Below are 17,170 nucleotides of genomic sequence, written 5' to 3' on the forward strand. Positions count from 1 at the left end.
TGTACATGTATCTTAGAGGAAGCATTTATCTGTATTATTCAGTATATTTAGCTGTATTATTTACAGTGTGCTGTAGTTAACATACCTTTGCATGGGTGTGGATCTGATCGTCTTCACAGATGAAATGTTGACTTGATTTATATATGTGTTTAGGTTCAGGTTGGTGTGATCATTAACAGTGAGTTTCAAGTCATTCATAGTAACAGGTTACAGAAGGGAGGCTATCATACAGTTCATCCATAATGCCTTTATGAAAAGACATCCATATTTTTGCAGTCAACTTAGTTAAGTTACATCTGCCTTTGTTCACTAGAGTACTGGCGTGATATGAGGTAACTGAATACTATAGACAGCCTGACATCAATGTAGGCCTCAAAAAGAACAAATCTGAAGTTCAGAGGTCATATAACTGTATCACTGCCTCCCTGAGGTCAGAGGTCAAAGGTCAGAAACAACAGTCCCCAGATTCATCCAGACCAAGACCTCAGTTACTTTATTAAACACTCAATCTAGAAAAATTCAGACTAAATTAAGCCTCAAATGCAGAAAAAAAGACAAGCTAAACAGATATCATTAGATCAGATGAGGAGGAGGCCTAGATATAATGCATTATAAAAAAAACACAAAATCAAAATGATTTGAACAATATTTACTAAAAATAACACTAAAAGTGTGGTTATAATCTTCTTCAAGGTAATATTTTTCTTTACAATAATTTGCATGTTGATTTTGATTATCAAATAATTATCATATCAATATATTGTTCCAATAATTTTAGTTAATTACATAAGTTTTTCAAAAGGCATCTCAACAATCAAAATTGAAGCCTTATATATTAAAATGAAGTTGTTCTAAACTATCTCTAGAACTATTTTTGTCATTTTAATACTCTTGCAACACAAAATGCACTTCATGCCAATAAAGTTATGTGAATTGAACTGTATTGAAAAGACAGAGAGAGTGAGAGAGGAGGCCCAGCTCTGACAGGAACAATATGGATCCTTACAGGTTCTAACATGCGGGAAATGTGTTGCGCTTGCACTTTTACCGGAGTAAATATTTGTCTGTCTCTGGTCAACGTTCATTCTGCCTTCAGCTCTTCAAACAGCAGCGCTGAAGATCTGCCATCAGATCAGATGAATCCAGCAGAACGGGACAGAAATCATCAGCACTGACAACACTGACAACAGATCCAAAAGCTTCTCGAACAGCTCTGAATGGATTACTAGTGTACTTACCGTAAAACCAGCATCTGAAAAATTATGCAGTATGCAGCGACAGACGCTTGAAACAGCAGTATAGCATTCTATAGCATTCTCACTGTCATCACATGGCCTAAGTAATTAATATGATTAACTTAGAGGCAATTAAAATAAACTAAATATAACCATTAAAAAAATACTTCTGAAAATTTAGTATATACACTGCATTACACTTGGAGAAGTTCAGGTGGGAAAAGTGTATGTATAAAGTTTTGTAGAGCATCTGCATGCTGGAGATGATGGCTCAATTTGCATACTAGTATACTATTCCTAATATTTCTGTCATATAAACTGCAGGTCAAAAGTTTAGAGTAATTACAAATTTTTAAATGTTTTTTGACTCTGTTTTACTGTTTACCAAGACTGCATTTATTTTCTCAAAATACATAAAGGATTTCTATGTGATTATTTGGAACTGTAATTTATTTCTGTGATGTGCAGCTGTATTTTCAGCATCATTACTCCAGTCTTCAGTGTCACATGATCTTCAGAAATCATTCTAATATGCTGATTTGCTGCTCGAGAAACATTTCTGATTATTATCAATGTTGAAAACAGTTCACAATATTTTTGTGATATACCACCAAAAGTTCAAAAGTTTGCAAAAAAAAATCGATTAAAGTCGATTAAAAAAAAATAAATAATAAAAATCAGCAAGGACGCATTAAATTGATGTATAAGATGTAAACAGATTTCCATTTCAAACAAATGTTGTTCTTTTAAACTTTCTGTTCATCAAAGAATGAAGATTCTTTCAGTTTTCCACAAATATATTGTGCAGCACAACTGTTTTCAACATTGATAATAATCAGAAATGTTTCATGGGCAGCAAAAGCATTGGTGGTGGATGAGGAGATTCACCCCTTCTGCTTTGAGAACCCAGTAAAAGCGCTATATAAATGTAACGAATTACTATTATTATGTAGTATGCAAGAGTATAGACTTACGAATCCATACATACTAAAAGTATTACAGTACGTGGGCGGGTCGATGTTGAGGTGAAATCGTCCAATCAGAGGCTGGCGGCCTCCAAACCACCTGTCAATCATCAGTGTGTGCGGAAACACGCCTGAGGAGTCTGTCTTATAATTACTGCGTTACAAGATGAATGAACAGTTTTCCAAGAAGTCCTCAGCATGTTGGAGCTCTTTCCTCTCTCTTCCCTGCTGGATATATGAGGAGTTTTCTGGGAAAATCCGCGGCATGTCAGAGCAGCTCTGAGGAGTGATTTCCTCGAAACTCACCGATTAACTCTCAGTTCTAACAGTTTAACAATCGCTCCATTAAATGTATAAGTTGTTTAAAACGTGTAATAATATCAGTTTTCACACTTTGGGTGACTTTTGTGTCGACTAAGGAGCTAATCGCAGCGTTCACCGCATCGCCTCAGACTGAGCGCTCCCGCACTTTCTCCGCGCATGCGCAGCGCAGCGAACGCGGTCACGCGCCTGGGGTCACGCGCAGAAACGCGGGAGCGCGCGCAGCAGTGGAGTAGCGCGATCACTCAGCAGCAGGATTATCAGGAATCATGAGCGTGGGAAAACTGGTAAGATTGCGATGAAAACACACTCTCACTGCCGTTATAACGCGCTATGACACGACACGAGCTGAGAACATACGAAACGCAACAGTGTCGCAGTTGTTATTGTTAAGTTCTGAAATAATTGTCTGTGCTGGTCGTTTTTTGCAGGTCAGATTTCGCAAGCTGGTGTGTAAATACAAACTATCGAACTGTCCTGTGTGTTCACATCTCTGTCCCACACCAGAAAAACACAATAAAATCTGTTGAGTTGTTATCAGAGGCAGAGCTTCAGAAATACGTGTTTTAATGTAGAGTAATGAGCATTTATCTTTATAATGTAGCCTATTGAAATCATTAAAGCACCTGTCTAATGTGCATTTTATTTATTATGTTCTTTAGTAAGATTCATAATAATTCAGCTTATATAATTAAAATATACAAAATTCCATTAGATTCAGGGTTATTATAGTAAATAAAACCATCAAACATACAATTTGAAATCAATCAAATTTGAACTTTTATTTCAGCTAGTTGTCAATTTCACATTTCCATTTAGTTTAACTTTAAGTACTAAAATAACAAACTGAAATTAAGTTAATTAAAAACTATACAGACATTGAAAAACAAAAAGGAATAAAAATGACGAAAACAACAAAATTACTACAACTTCACCTAAAATAAAAATGAAAATGGAACATATTAAAACTAACTCAAAGTATTAACCCTGATTAGATTATTATTTATTTTTATTTTTTTTGTGATCAACTTTTTATTGTCCTTTGCATATAACATCATAACATCCATTAAAAACAAAACAAACACAAAAATCAGACAAAAAAAAAAAAAACAGACATATAATCAATAATTTAAAGAGTCCAGTCAAAGAGGAGAGAAAGGGGAAAAAACATTCCTATGTATAATTGAGGAAAAACCTTGCCAAGCATCAATAGTAGTTTTGGCCTTATTAATTCGTGCTGTTGTACATTCACAACTCACTATTTTAAGGAGGCTATGGATCTGATTAGATTAGATTTTGTGTTATTATTTTCATTTTTCATTCATGCATTTGCATTTTTGGCAGATGCTTTTGTCCAATGCATTGCACTAATGCATTCAAATCAATTGTAAAATTGTTAATCAGAGACAATGAAATGCAGCGTCTAAAACAGAAGTGCAAATAGCATGTATGATGTTGGAGGTCCACATGATGGTGTATGAAGTACAGTAGTGCAGAAGGTGTTTTATGTGTGATGTTGGTGTTGGTCAGCGAGCGTCTGCTGTGTTTATGTCATTCTCACAGTCAGATGTGTTAATGATGGTCAGATATCCAGCGTGATGAGGAAACTCAGTCTGGCTGCTGTCCCGTCCCATCGCGTCCTGTCACCCTCTTAACCCTTTACACACATTTAACCCACACTGCTCACATTTACCCCCATTACTGCGGTGAACCAGAGCTCCTCGTCCTCCGGGGCTTGCTGGGGCTCTCGCGAAACTTATTAAGATCAAACAAAATGACTAAAAATCAACCTATTCCCACAGGATTCAACCAAGATCCACACAGTCTTGGAAAACCTGTGTACTTGAGGACATTTAACACATACTATGAGGTTTTAAAAGTCTGTTTTCTAGAGCTGGGCTGCATTTCCCAAAAGCATCGTAAGCCTAAGTTGGTCATAGCTCCATTGGTTTCAATGGGTCTACCATGTACTTAAGCTTACAGTGTTTTTGGGAAACGCAGCCCTGGAAAAGTAATTGAAATTAATTAACCAAATCTTAAAAACACATGGACAATTTTATAAAGAATGTATATTTCTTTAGTTATGCCAAGCTCTAAAATATTTTACCATTCATTCTGCCTAACAAGTGACCATGGACCACAAAAGTCGCTGGGGTATATTTGTAGAAATAGACAAAAATACAATGGGTCAAAATTATAAATTTTTCTTTTATGCCAAAAATCATTAGGATATTAAGTAAAGATCATGTTCCATGAAGATATTTCGTAAATTTCTTACCGTAAATATATCAAAACTTCATTTTTTATTAGTAATATGCATTGCTAAGAATTTCATTTGGACAACTTTAAAGGCGATTTTCTCAATATTTAGATTTTTTTGCACCCTCAGATTCCAGATTTTCAAATAGTTGTATCTCAGCGAAAAATTTACACTTAAGACTGGTTTTGTGGTCCAGGGTCACATATAAAGAATTTACATTTAGTCATTTAGCAGATGCTATTATCCAAAGAGATTTACAAATGAGGACAATAGAAGCAATCAAAATCAACAAAAGAGCAATAACGCAAGTGCTATGACAAGTCTCAGTTAGCTTAACGTTAGTTAATTTATATAAAATAATGTAAAAATGTTTAAAATGTTCTTATCTAGTAAATCAGGAAGAAAATTATTTGGTTAAAATGAAATTCTTTGATTAAACTTAGTTGGAACCATGAATAACACTGAGCTGTTAAAACTTATGGAATCCTGAAATGGAATTATTTTATAAAAAAATTAAATTTATGTCATAAAATTCATTATATCTTGTCATAAATGTTTGTTACCAAAGTAACATTACAAGGCATAATTAATGCATTAAAACTACTTTTATAATGCGTTCTATTTAAAGGCTTTAAGTGAAGTGTTATCAAAATGTAAAAAGAAATATGCAATATTTAATGTTTTTAAAAAAATGTTTCAAAGTTCATTTGGGGAAAAATGAATAGAAAAACACTTCCGGAACTTCCAGAAAGTGTGCGGCAATAATGCATTAAACACTGTTCAGCTGTTGTCTTTTCATATTATTATTATTATTATTATTATTATTAATAATAATATTATTAGTCCACTTATTGCATGTACTTTAACACTTTAACCCTAAAAGGGGCAGCGTATCCTGGGGATTACAAACATTTGAGAAGCTGTGAAAGTGTAGGTCTTATTTCTTGGTTTAGATATATTGTCTTTGTTTAGCTCATGGACATCATTTAAAACAGCATGGCCACCTGTAGTGGGAAATCTACCCACCCTCTGATAAAAGTTAATCTAGTTCATATTTGCACATGTTGGAGGGGACTTACCTGTTTAAAAAGCTGTTGTTCAGCATTAGCTTATTAGGTTTACATTGAAATTTTATGAATTCAATGCTTACATTTTTTGTAATCTGTCTCTAATTATTTGTTTCTGTGAGATACGTCACACTTTTAGGAGTATTAATCGGTGTATAAAAACATATACAGTGGCATGCGAAAGTTTGTGAGCCCCTTGCACAATCTGTGAATAATTTTACCAAAATAAGAGTGGTCATACAAAATGCATGTTATTTTTTATTTAGTTCTGTCCTGAGTCAGATATTTTACATTAAAGATGTTTGCATATAGTCTACAAGACAAAAAAAAAAAAGCTGAAATGATTAAAATAACCCCCTTCAAAAGTTTGTGAACCCTTTGTTCTTAATACGGTGTGGTTACTTGGATGATCCATGACTGTTTTTTTGTGATGGTTGTTGATGAGTCCCTTGTTTGTTCTGAACAGTTAAACTGAGCACTGTTCTTCAGAAAAATCCAACATGTCCTGCAGATTCTTCAGTTTTCCAGCATCTTTTGCATATTTGAACCCTTTCCAGCAGTGACAGTGTGAAGAGATGCATCTCAAAATCATACAGAGGACAACTGAGGGACTCAAACACAACTATTGAAAAAGGTTCAAACATTCACTGATGCTCCAGAAGGAAACACAATGCATTGAGAGCCAGGAGGCTCTTGAACTCTTTCACCCCCAATTTAAAGCAATTTAAAGTGCAACATATTTATATATATATATAAAAAATGTATACTACATTATCTTTACTGCAAACTTAAAAAAAAAAAAAGTCTAAAAAAAGTCTAAAAAAAAATTATAGAAGTTTATTTTTTAATGCTTTCTCTTAAGCAATAATCTTCTATGTGTCTTCTTTAAAAAGAGACCAACCTTAGGTCTGTATTCCAGAGCATTTGGGAATTACAGTCATGTTGTAACAAGCATTAATAAACAAGTGTTCTGTTCTCAGTGAATTCATACCGCAAAGGAACGACGTATCCCGGGGATACAAACATTAAAATCAAATATAAGAGTCAAGATTTAAAAAAAAACATGAAATGTATTATTTGAATCCCAATATGATGGAAAATAGCAATAAATTAATTTTCTGATGTCTCTTTATGGTTCTGCCCTTTTTAGGGTTAACTATGTAGCTATATTTACATTAGGGCCTGTGTGTGTGTGTGTTCCTCAGGTGGTGTGTGTGCTAGCGCTGGCCGTGTGTGAGGCGTATGTGTTTCAGGCCGGTCAGTCCTCCGGAGAGGTGGAAGTCACTCCTCCACAGATCAGAGGTCAGTCCGTCTGCAACCGTCTGTATTCATTTATTCATGTGTGTGTTTATTGCATCAGACTGAGATGTAAGTGTGTGTGTGTGTGGTCAGATTTCTCGGGCTCCTGTAAGGGCCGTTGTTTCGAGCTGAAGGAGGCAGAGCCACCCAGCTGCAGGTGTGATAATCTGTGTAAGACGTACCTGAGCTGCTGCTCCGACTTCGACGAGCAGTGCCTCAAGACAGGTGAGATAAAAACAAACAAACACACTCACTCACACGCACACACACGTTTGATTTTGTGAAAAGTGGGGACTCTCCATAGGCGTAATGGTTTTTATACTGTACTTACTGTATGTGCTATTGTCCTACACCTAAACCTACCCCTTACAGGAGACTTTCTGCTATTTCAGATTTTCAATACACTCCATTCTGTGTGAGTTATAAGCATTGAAAAGTGGGGACATGGAGTAATGTCCTGAAAAGTCACCTTCTCCTTGTAATACCTGTCATACCCTTGTCATTATACACATTTATGTCCTCATTTGTCACAAAAACGTGCACACACACACAGGACCGGAGCTGGCTAGTCACAGATCACATGAGATCTGGATTACATAATCATAACACACTGAGGTGCTCTAAATAATTTGTTTTCAATATTTCTATTTGCATTTTAACTTTTAGTTAAAGTTTTAGTCATTTTGTTGGGTTTGTTTTGTAATTTTTACTACGTTTTTAAATGTCTATAGTTTATTCTTTTTTAATTTTAGATTTTGTCATAGAGAACAAAGTTAAACTAAATGAAAACTAGAAGTATTAGGGTTTATTCTTTTGCAAGTAACTATTGCAAGTTTTTTTTTAATAATTTTATTTTTAGATGGGATTTTAGTTAAGTATAATAACTCTGGTACAGAGATTAACAGAACAGTATTACTATACTGGTACAAATGAACAGAAGTAAACCACAGTACCGCTGTCACGCAGTGTGTTTATTGTGCGGTTTGTGTGTGTGTTTAGCGGGAGGGTTCGAGTGTTCGCGGGAGCGCTGCGGTGAGGTCAGGAACGTGGATTACGCCTGTCACTGTTCAGACGACTGTCTGCAGAGAGGAGACTGCTGTACCAACTACAGATCACTGTGCAAGGGTCAGACACTCACACACACACATCTCTCACTCACAATTAAATTAATTATACCCATTTTTTTTATTATTAAAAAGTTAATTAAACCATTCAAGCATAATCCAGAAAAATTAAAACAGAAAACACAGAATTTTGGAAAAATTAAATTGATTTCATAGGGCTGTAATTAGATTTCATCCTGTCTGTGTGTGCGTGTGTCTGTGTGTGCATGCGTCTGTGTGTGTGTTGCAGGTGACAGCTCCTGGCTGGAGGGCGACTGTGAGGAGATTCAGAGCCCAGAATGCCCTGCAGGGTGAGTGATGATGCTGATGTAGATGTGTGTGTGTGTGTGTCTCACACACATGAGAGCAGATTTAGTGCACAAGCTCACAGTGTATGTGTTTGCTGAAGGTTTGTCCGTCCTCCTCTCATCATCCTGTCTCTGGATGGTTTCCGTGCCTCCTACATCAAGAAAGGGAAGAGCGTCTTACCCAACATCCACAAACTGAGTACAGAACCTCATCTCTGCATCACACCAATCCCACAATCCCTCACTGCACACACACTGACACTGGACCACGGTCAGACACTGTGTTTAAAGGTGCATTAAACGATTTTTTAAAATGCAGCTGAGAAGTGAATTGGACCGAGCACCAAAACACACTTGTAGCCAATCAGCAGTAAAAGGTTTAGGTTGCTTTATTTCTTCTTGATATGTGAGTAATGTTGTTTTTTGTCTTTTGCCTGAATATACTCATGTGCTGGGTGTTGGGGGTAGCACACTAGAAGTAACATGAGTTACGTAATCTGATTACTTTTTTCAAAGTTTATTTATAAAGCACTTTTTAAAAAACAGCAAGTGTTTATCAAAGTGCTGTATGCACATAAAAGAATAAAAATATTGATGATACAAACAGTCAACAACACAATACACAAGACGATAAGAGACAATAAAGACAGTACAAGAAAGCATCTCTCACATAGCGTCAAATGCCAGACTATAAAAATAAGTTTTTAGGCTAGATTTAAATACAGCAAGTGTTTGAGCCTGTCTAATGTAGTGGACCAAACTGTTCCAGAGCTTCGGGGCCACCACTGCAAATGCCCGATCACCCCTGCTCTTCAACTTTACCTGTGGGACAACTAAAAGCAAATGGTCAGCAGACCTAAGTGCTCTTAGGGTTGCATATAGCTTGAACAAATCGGAAAGATATTTAGGTGCTAAACCATTAAGAGATTTAAAAACAAATACCAAAATCTTAAAATTAATCCTAAAATGGACAGGTAACCAGTGAAGAGAGGCGAGAACGGGGGTGATGAGTTCCCGCTTTCGTTTATCTGTCAGCAGGTGAGCTGCCGTATTCAGTCTGGAGAGAGAAGCCTGACTAATACCTATATAGAGGCCATTACAATAATCCAGACCAGTTGAAATAAAAATATGTACAATTCTTTGAAAGTCTTTAGAAGACAGGAAAGATTTCACCTTGGTGAGCTGTCCAATATTAGAAAAAAATTAGATTTAACTACTGAGTTAATCTGTTTGTCCAGTTTAAAATCACAATCCATGATAACACCTACATTTTTTTTACATAGGGCTTCAAAAGTGGTTTCAATTCACCAAGGTCCAGATCTGATGACTCACATGTACCTCCCGGCGTAAACTGCATAACTTCTGTTTTATTTTCATTAAAGTTAAGGAAATGTAGTGCCATCCAGGCCTTAATTTCCTCAAGACACTGCAGTAGAGGTGCTAAAGAGCAAGTATCTTTTAGTTTCAAAGGCAGATAAATTTGCGTATCGTCTGCATAACAATGAAAAGAAATACCAAATTTCCTAAAAAATATGTCCTAAGGGGAGCATATACAGGGAGAACAGAATAGGCCCCAAAATAGAGCCCTGGGGGACCCCACACGTAAAAGAAGCAGTTGAGGAGACAAACTCTCCAAAACAAACTGAGAAAGCTCTTTCAGACAAATAGGATCTAAACTATCCCAACGCAGTACCCTTAAAGCTACATTGTTCTAAGCGTGTAATCAAGATCTTATGCTCTACAGTATCAAAGGCAGCTGTGAGGTCTAGTAGAATTAAAATCGCATAGTCCCCTGAGTCAGTAACAAATCATTAAAAACCTTCAACAATGCAGTTTCTGTAGTATGTAGAGATTTAAAACCAGATGGAAACACTTTGTGAATACCACGTAGATCTAGAAATGAATACAGTTGTCCAAATACAACCTTCTCCAGTAGTTTGGAAAGAAACGAAAGTTTCGAGATTAGCAAAAACTGAAGAATCCAAATTCGATTTCTTGATTACTGGTTCCACTACTGAGTGTTTAAAAGACTTAGGTACAACTCCATAGGCCAGGCTTCTATTAATAATTGCAAGAATTTTAGGACCAATAGTTTCAAATAAATCTTTTAGAGGAGGAACAATATCCATCCCACATGAGGATGATTTCATTTTAACAATGATCTCTCTCAATAAGGCAAGAGACACTGGCTCAAACTGATTAAAAACAGCAGAGCACTCAGTGGAAATAGATTTTTTTCTTAAAGTAAATTGGAGAGAAATATTAGCTCTAACAGCCTCAATCTTATCAATAATAAAAGTGTACAAATTTCTCACACATTTCAGCAGAAGGCTCTAAACAAGTAGCTTGGAGAGTGTTCAAAACAGCATTAATAGTACTGAACAGCACAGCTGGCTTATGAGAGTTATTACAGATAACATTAGAGAGATACTTTGATTTCTCTGATCTAACAGTTTTTTCAAGTAACTAGTAAAGTAACACATTACTTTTTAATTTACAAGAAAATATCTGAGTTACTTTTTCAAATAATTAACTCCAGTTACTGTGTTTCTCATGTATTGAGTGACAGCTCTGGTGTTGCCATGTTGAGAGAAATCAGGAGTAAGTGCAGAGCGTTGTGTGTGAACATGATCTTACTGTAGTTCTAGACTAAATATCAACATTTACTCATCACACCTGCACAAAAACACATTCAGTGTTCCTCAAAATCAATAAAAACCGTGAAATGCAAACTCAGAATGTGACACAAACCTGCAATAATTAAATGTTAAATTACACAAATATCCTTTATGTATTTAATCCCATTTTATAAACCATTGTCTTTGCTGCTGACCTTCAGTGATCCACTTCAACCATACTAATAAGCAAAAGTGTTGAACTTTCTTCTCCTGCATCTTATTTGGTGTGAAAGTGCTTCCAAAAAATAGAACTTTTTATATTAAAAACAAACAAGCAAGCCCTGCCCAGATGAGAGAAAGTAATGTAACTACATAATATAATTAGTGACTTTTTTTTGGAGGAGTAGTGCAATATTGTAATGCATTACTTTGAAAATTTACATTCCTCAACACTGCTCATGTGTCATCTTCCCTTTTTTGCATTTGCATAATTATTTTCCTTCACTTCGTCTATGATAAATAGATGTAAGCCTGGAGCTTCTAAACGTTTGCCATCTGTCTCAAACGTCGGCTCTCAAAGTGTGTCTGAAAAGTGATATAACCTACTCCCAATATAATGCTTTTCCTTTTGGTTCCCTTTTTAGTGATCGCTATAACCCCATTAATTGTTGCCTGTGTTGTTACTGTGGGGGCAGAGCTATCAACATGGGGTGTGGTCTTCTGGGCAGGGGCGTGTTTATTTTGGTTATTTCAAATGTCAGCAGCATTTTCCAGAAATCACTTACTGCACCTTTAATATAATGCAAATATAACCATGGGTACACATTAAACTTTATTTTGGATTTTTTCTTTCTGTAACAACCTTTGAAAAGCTCAAAATTGACCAATACATGAGGCAAAAAACAATTTTTTTAGCTTGTAGCATCTCGCCTTAAAAGAAGATCAAACAGTGTGTTACATATTTTTGTCGCTGATTCATTACAGTGTTGACTATTTAAATATTTAAATTTCCAGGCTTAGTGTATACCATCATGCATCATGTTCTGGAAATAAATCATGAGACATTTTGCCTAGATCTTGCGAGAGGTCATGGAAACCTTTCTAATGTAAATTAAATATTAATTGAATAATTAGATATTACATATAACTTGGTAGAAAAACAAAGTTTTGGACGTTTTATTGGTGCAAAGATGAGTAGTGGTGATATTTATTTTGTACAACACTTGCAACTGCTTTTTATCATTTAATTAGAAACACCACAAATTAAATTGTGTCACTACTGAACAGACATTTAGAAGTTGATTTGAAAATGCAAAGTTTTTAAAATAGTGCTTTCAAACGATTAATCGCGATTAATCGCATCCAAAATAAAAGTTTTTGTTTACATAATACAGTAAGGGGAAAAATGATTTGATCCCCTGCTGATTTTGTACGTTTGCCCACTGACAAAGAAGTGATCAGTCTATAATTTTAATGGTAGGTTTATTTGAACAATGAGAGACAGAATAACAACAACAAAATCTAGAAAGTTTTAAATTGATTTGCATTTTAACGAGTGAAATAAGTATTTGACCCCTTCGCAAAACATGACTTAGTACTTGGTGGCAAAACCCTTGTTGGCAGTCACAGAAGTCAGACGTTTCTTGTAGTTGGCCACCAGGTTTGCACACATCTCAGGAGGGATTTTGTCCCACTCCTCTTTGCAGATCCTCTCCAAGTCATTAAGGTTTCGAGGCTGGCGTTTGGCAACTCGAACCTTCAGCTCCCTCCACAGATTTTCTATGGGATTAAGGTCTGGACACTGGCTCGGACACTCCAGGAACTTAATGTGCTTCTTCTTGAGCCACTTCTTTGTTGCCTTGGTCGTGTGTTTTGGGTCATTGTCATGCTGGGATACCCATCCGTGACCCATTTTCAATGATCTGGCGCTGACGGTACATGGCCCCCGTCCATCGTCCCTTTGATGCGGTGCAGTTGTCCTGTCCCCTCAGCAGAAAAACACCCACAAAGCAGAATGTTTCCACCTCCATGTTTGATGGTGGGGATGGTGTTCTTGGGGTCATAGGCAGCATTCCTCCTCCTCCAAACACGGCGAGTTGAGTTGATGCCAAAGAGTTGGATTTTGGTCTCATCTGACCACAACACTTTCACCCAGTTCTCCTCTGAATCATTGGCAAACTTCAGACAGGCTGTACATGTGCTTTCTTGAGCAGGGGGAGCTTGCGGGCGCTGCAGGATTTCAGTCCTTAACGGCGTAGTGTTACCAATTGTTTTCTTGGTGACTATGGTCCCAGCTGCCTTGAGATCATTGACGAGATCCTCCCGTGTAGTTCTGGGCTGATTCCTCACCGTTCTCGTGGTCATTGAAACTCCACGAGGTGAGATCTTGCATGGAGCCCCAGTCCGAGGGAGAATGACAGTTCCAACTGTTGTCACCTTCTCACTGAGCTGCTTGGCGATGGTCTTGTAGCTCATTCCAGCCTTGTGTAGGTCTACAATCTTGACCCTGACATCCTTGGACAGCTCTTTGGTCTTGGCCATGGTGGAGAGTCTGGAATCTGATTGATTGATTGCTTCTGTGGACAGGTGTCTTTTATACAGCTAACAAACTGAGAATCCCTTTAAGAGAGTGCTCCTACTCTCAGCTCCTTACCTGTATAAAAGACACCTGGGGTCTTGATAGGGGATCAAATACATATTTGACTCCTTAAAATGCAAATCAATTTATAACTTTTGTTTTTAAATGCGTTTTTCTAGATTTTTTTTTTTTTGTTGTTATTCTGTCTCTCATTGTTCAAATAAACCTACCATTAAAATTATAGACTGATCATTTCTGTCAGTGGGCAAACGTACAAAATCAGCAGGGGATCAAATCATTTTTTCCCCACTGTATATATGTGTACTTTGTATATGTATTATGTATATATAAATATGCATACATACAGTATATATATTTTTTAAAATATGTACATGTATTTACATGTGTATATATTTATATTCATACACTCTCAGAAATAAAGGTACAAAAGCTGTCATTGGGGCAGTACCTTTTCAAAAGGTACATGTTTGTACCTTAAAGGTACATATTAGTACTTAAAGTGTACATATTTGAACCAAAAGTGTACCTTTTGAAAAGGTACCGCACCAGTGACCGCTTTTGTACCAAGTGTGTCTGTTTGAACAAGGCATGACAGTAACATTGGTCATGTTTGGTCACAGTGTTGAGTAACGCAGCACAGAGACTCACATCATCTCTCGCTCTCATTCATATCTAATGAAGAACAGCATCTGAGGTCTGTCAGACTGGGACAGGAGCTCATTAAAACGGTTTCATGTGTTTCTTTGGTAGGATCGTGTGGAACCCACTCCCCTCATATGAGACCCATGTACCCGTCCAAAACCTTCCCCAACCTCTACACGCTGGCCACGGTACCAAACACACTTCACAGCACCTCAGCAGAGTCACTCTATTCACTCTCAAATCACTGCGCTAATCACCAAACTCATCATATGAAGCAGAACATGTCTAATTCCCAGCAGGCTTTGCTTTGGACTGTATAAGGAGAGTAAATGTTTAAATTAAGTCTTTTTGCACAAGATGAATATACAGGAGATCTGTTAGTGTTTCATGTTCTCTAATGTTGAGATTTAAGATTATTTGATTTGAACAAAACTAGAATATTGAAATATGACACCATATTTGTATGACCATTAGTAATTAAAATTATGTCTCCCATACTATAAAAAATATAAAATGTAATTATTCTAAGTACTGCAGTATTTTTTCCTACTCTATTAGAGTAAAATTGCTGTTCAGCAGTACTGAGAAATTCACATCATGTTTCTAATTTGAGTGATTTGAGTAGCATTTCTAGTGTGATTTAATTCCACTGTAAAAATGTTTTTTTTTTTGTTTTTTTTTCAAAGTTGTTTCTGAGCGAAAATTTTTACACCAAATGTTTTCTCTTTTAACTGAAATATTTTAAGGCATTAAAATTTGCTCAATTTATGCTATGATTGGATTCATTTTTGGGTGAACTAACCCTTTAAGAGTTATATTAAAAATTATCCTTGTTCTTCCAAGCTTTAGAATCCATGCGTTTTTGGAAGAAAATATCCATATTTCCATGTATGGATTCGCTACAGAAGGCCTTTATTCACCCCCGAGCCATGTGAGGCATGTTTTATTATGGATGGATGCGCTTTATTGGACTACTTTTGGACTGTTGAAAAATAACAGCCATTCATTGCCATTCTAAAGCTTGGAGTAGCAAGGATAAATTTTAATATAACTCTGATTGGATTCGTCTGAAAGAAGAAAGTCATATACACCTAGGATGCTTTGAGGGCGAGTAAAACATGGGCTAATTTTTATTTTTGGGTGAACTAACCCTTTAACTGAACTGCTTGTGATCGTCTTATGTTTCTCCTCAGGGTTTGTATCCCGAGTCTCATGGGATCGTGTGTAACTCCATGTATGATCCCGTGTTCAAAGCTCATTTCAGACTGAGAGGACGAGAGAAGCTCAGTCACCGCTGGTGGGGTGGGCAGCCCGTGAGTCATGACTCTGCCCACACACGCCTCTCAGCCAATCGCAGACGAGACGCTTTACATAAGATTTATAATGTCGTCTGCATATGTAAGGCATAAATGTGATTAAGTACTTGTGGTCCAGAGGATGTTTCTTATTCTGTGCAGGTTTTACATGTGAACACTAAATAAATCATCCGGCTCAGTGGGTTCACATTTAATAATTTAGAGCGTTTTTGTCTGTTTGTCGTCTCAGATTTGGATCACAGCAGAGAAACAGGGCGTGAAGGCTGGGACGTTCTTCTGGCCCTGGTGAGCACCGAGATCTCAGTCCAAATGTGCTGAATGTCACAGATAGCAGGATTATTATTCATTCTTCTGCTTCATTATATTGGTTTCTGATCATAAATGTTTATGTTTTCCTGGTTAATCAGCTGTTTCTGCAGCAGAGTGTCATTTTAAATTAGGTTTTCTTCTAAAATCAGCGTTCAGTGTTTGGAGCAAAGCTCAGAGTGTCACTGCCAGAGACTCATGACACAAACAACACATGATTCAAACAAAGACCTTTCACACACTCACATACACACACACACACACACACACACAGACACGCGCACACACACACTCTCTCACACACAGACACGCGCACACACACACTCTCTCACACACAGACACGCGCACACACACACACACACACACACACACACAGACACACAGACACACACACACACACACAGACACACACTCTCTCACTCACACACACACACACACACACACACACACAGAGGTCATTCAGAGCGGCTCACTCTGTCCCGAGCTTCATGTTCTTTTCTGAAGAGCTTCACTCGTTTGCGCTCTGAAGACGTGTTCAGCCGCTTGTGAAGAAGAACTCTGACGTGATGTGTGAAGGGCTGACTGAACCCGTCTGTGTCTCTCTCTCTCTGTCTGTCTGTCTGTAGGGTGATTCCTCTGGAGCGGAGGATCCTCACTATCCTGCAGTGGCTGCACCTGCCTGATGACGAGAGGTGTTGTGTTTGACTGCTCATGGGGATCAAATGACCCCGTTCAAAAGTTTACACCCCCTTGATTCTCAATACTGTGTTGTTAGCTGAATGATCCACAGCTGTGTTTTTTTGTTTAGTGATAGTTGTTCATGAGTCCCTTGTTTGTTCTGAACAGTTAAACTGCTGTTCTTCAGAAAAATCCTTTAGCACCCACAAATTCTTTGGTTTTTCTGCATTTTTGTGTATTTGAACCCTTTCCAACAATGACTGTATGATTTTGAGATCTTAATAGTAATTACTATTATGATAATTATAGTAATGACTAATGATAACTACAGTGAGAAATGAAATTATAACTTTAGCGGTTACTGTAATGATAACTACGGTAGTGAAAATTACAACAATAACTATAGTGATTACTAGTACAATAACTACAGTGAAGACTAGCATGACTAGAACC

At 37.0% G+C, this 17,170-nt stretch overlaps 1 protein-coding gene across 1 annotated transcript in view; it reads left to right on the plus strand.

Moving 5' to 3' along the window:
• The first annotated feature begins 2,248 nt into the window (after positions 1–2,248).
• enpp2l (ectonucleotide pyrophosphatase/phosphodiesterase 2-like) overlaps positions 2,249–17,170 on the plus strand; it is a 29,678-nt gene continuing 14,756 nt past the window's right edge. The window contains exons 1-10 of the mRNA XM_058753265.1: positions 2,249–2,808; positions 7,054–7,150; positions 7,241–7,372; positions 8,147–8,272; positions 8,501–8,561; positions 8,660–8,757; positions 14,526–14,605; positions 15,611–15,730; positions 15,963–16,018; positions 16,666–16,731. Of these exons, the coding sequence (XP_058609248.1) occupies positions 2,791–2,808; positions 7,054–7,150; positions 7,241–7,372; positions 8,147–8,272; positions 8,501–8,561; positions 8,660–8,757; positions 14,526–14,605; positions 15,611–15,730; positions 15,963–16,018; positions 16,666–16,731 (854 nt within the window). The 5' untranslated portion in view covers positions 2,249–2,790. The remainder of the gene's footprint in view (positions 2,809–7,053; positions 7,151–7,240; positions 7,373–8,146; positions 8,273–8,500; positions 8,562–8,659; positions 8,758–14,525; positions 14,606–15,610; positions 15,731–15,962; positions 16,019–16,665; positions 16,732–17,170) is intronic.

The sequence above is a fragment of the Onychostoma macrolepis genome, chromosome 19, assembly GCF_012432095.1.
Source record: "Onychostoma macrolepis isolate SWU-2019 chromosome 19, ASM1243209v1, whole genome shotgun sequence".
Classification (NCBI taxonomy): Eukaryota; Metazoa; Chordata; class Actinopteri; order Cypriniformes; family Cyprinidae; genus Onychostoma; species Onychostoma macrolepis.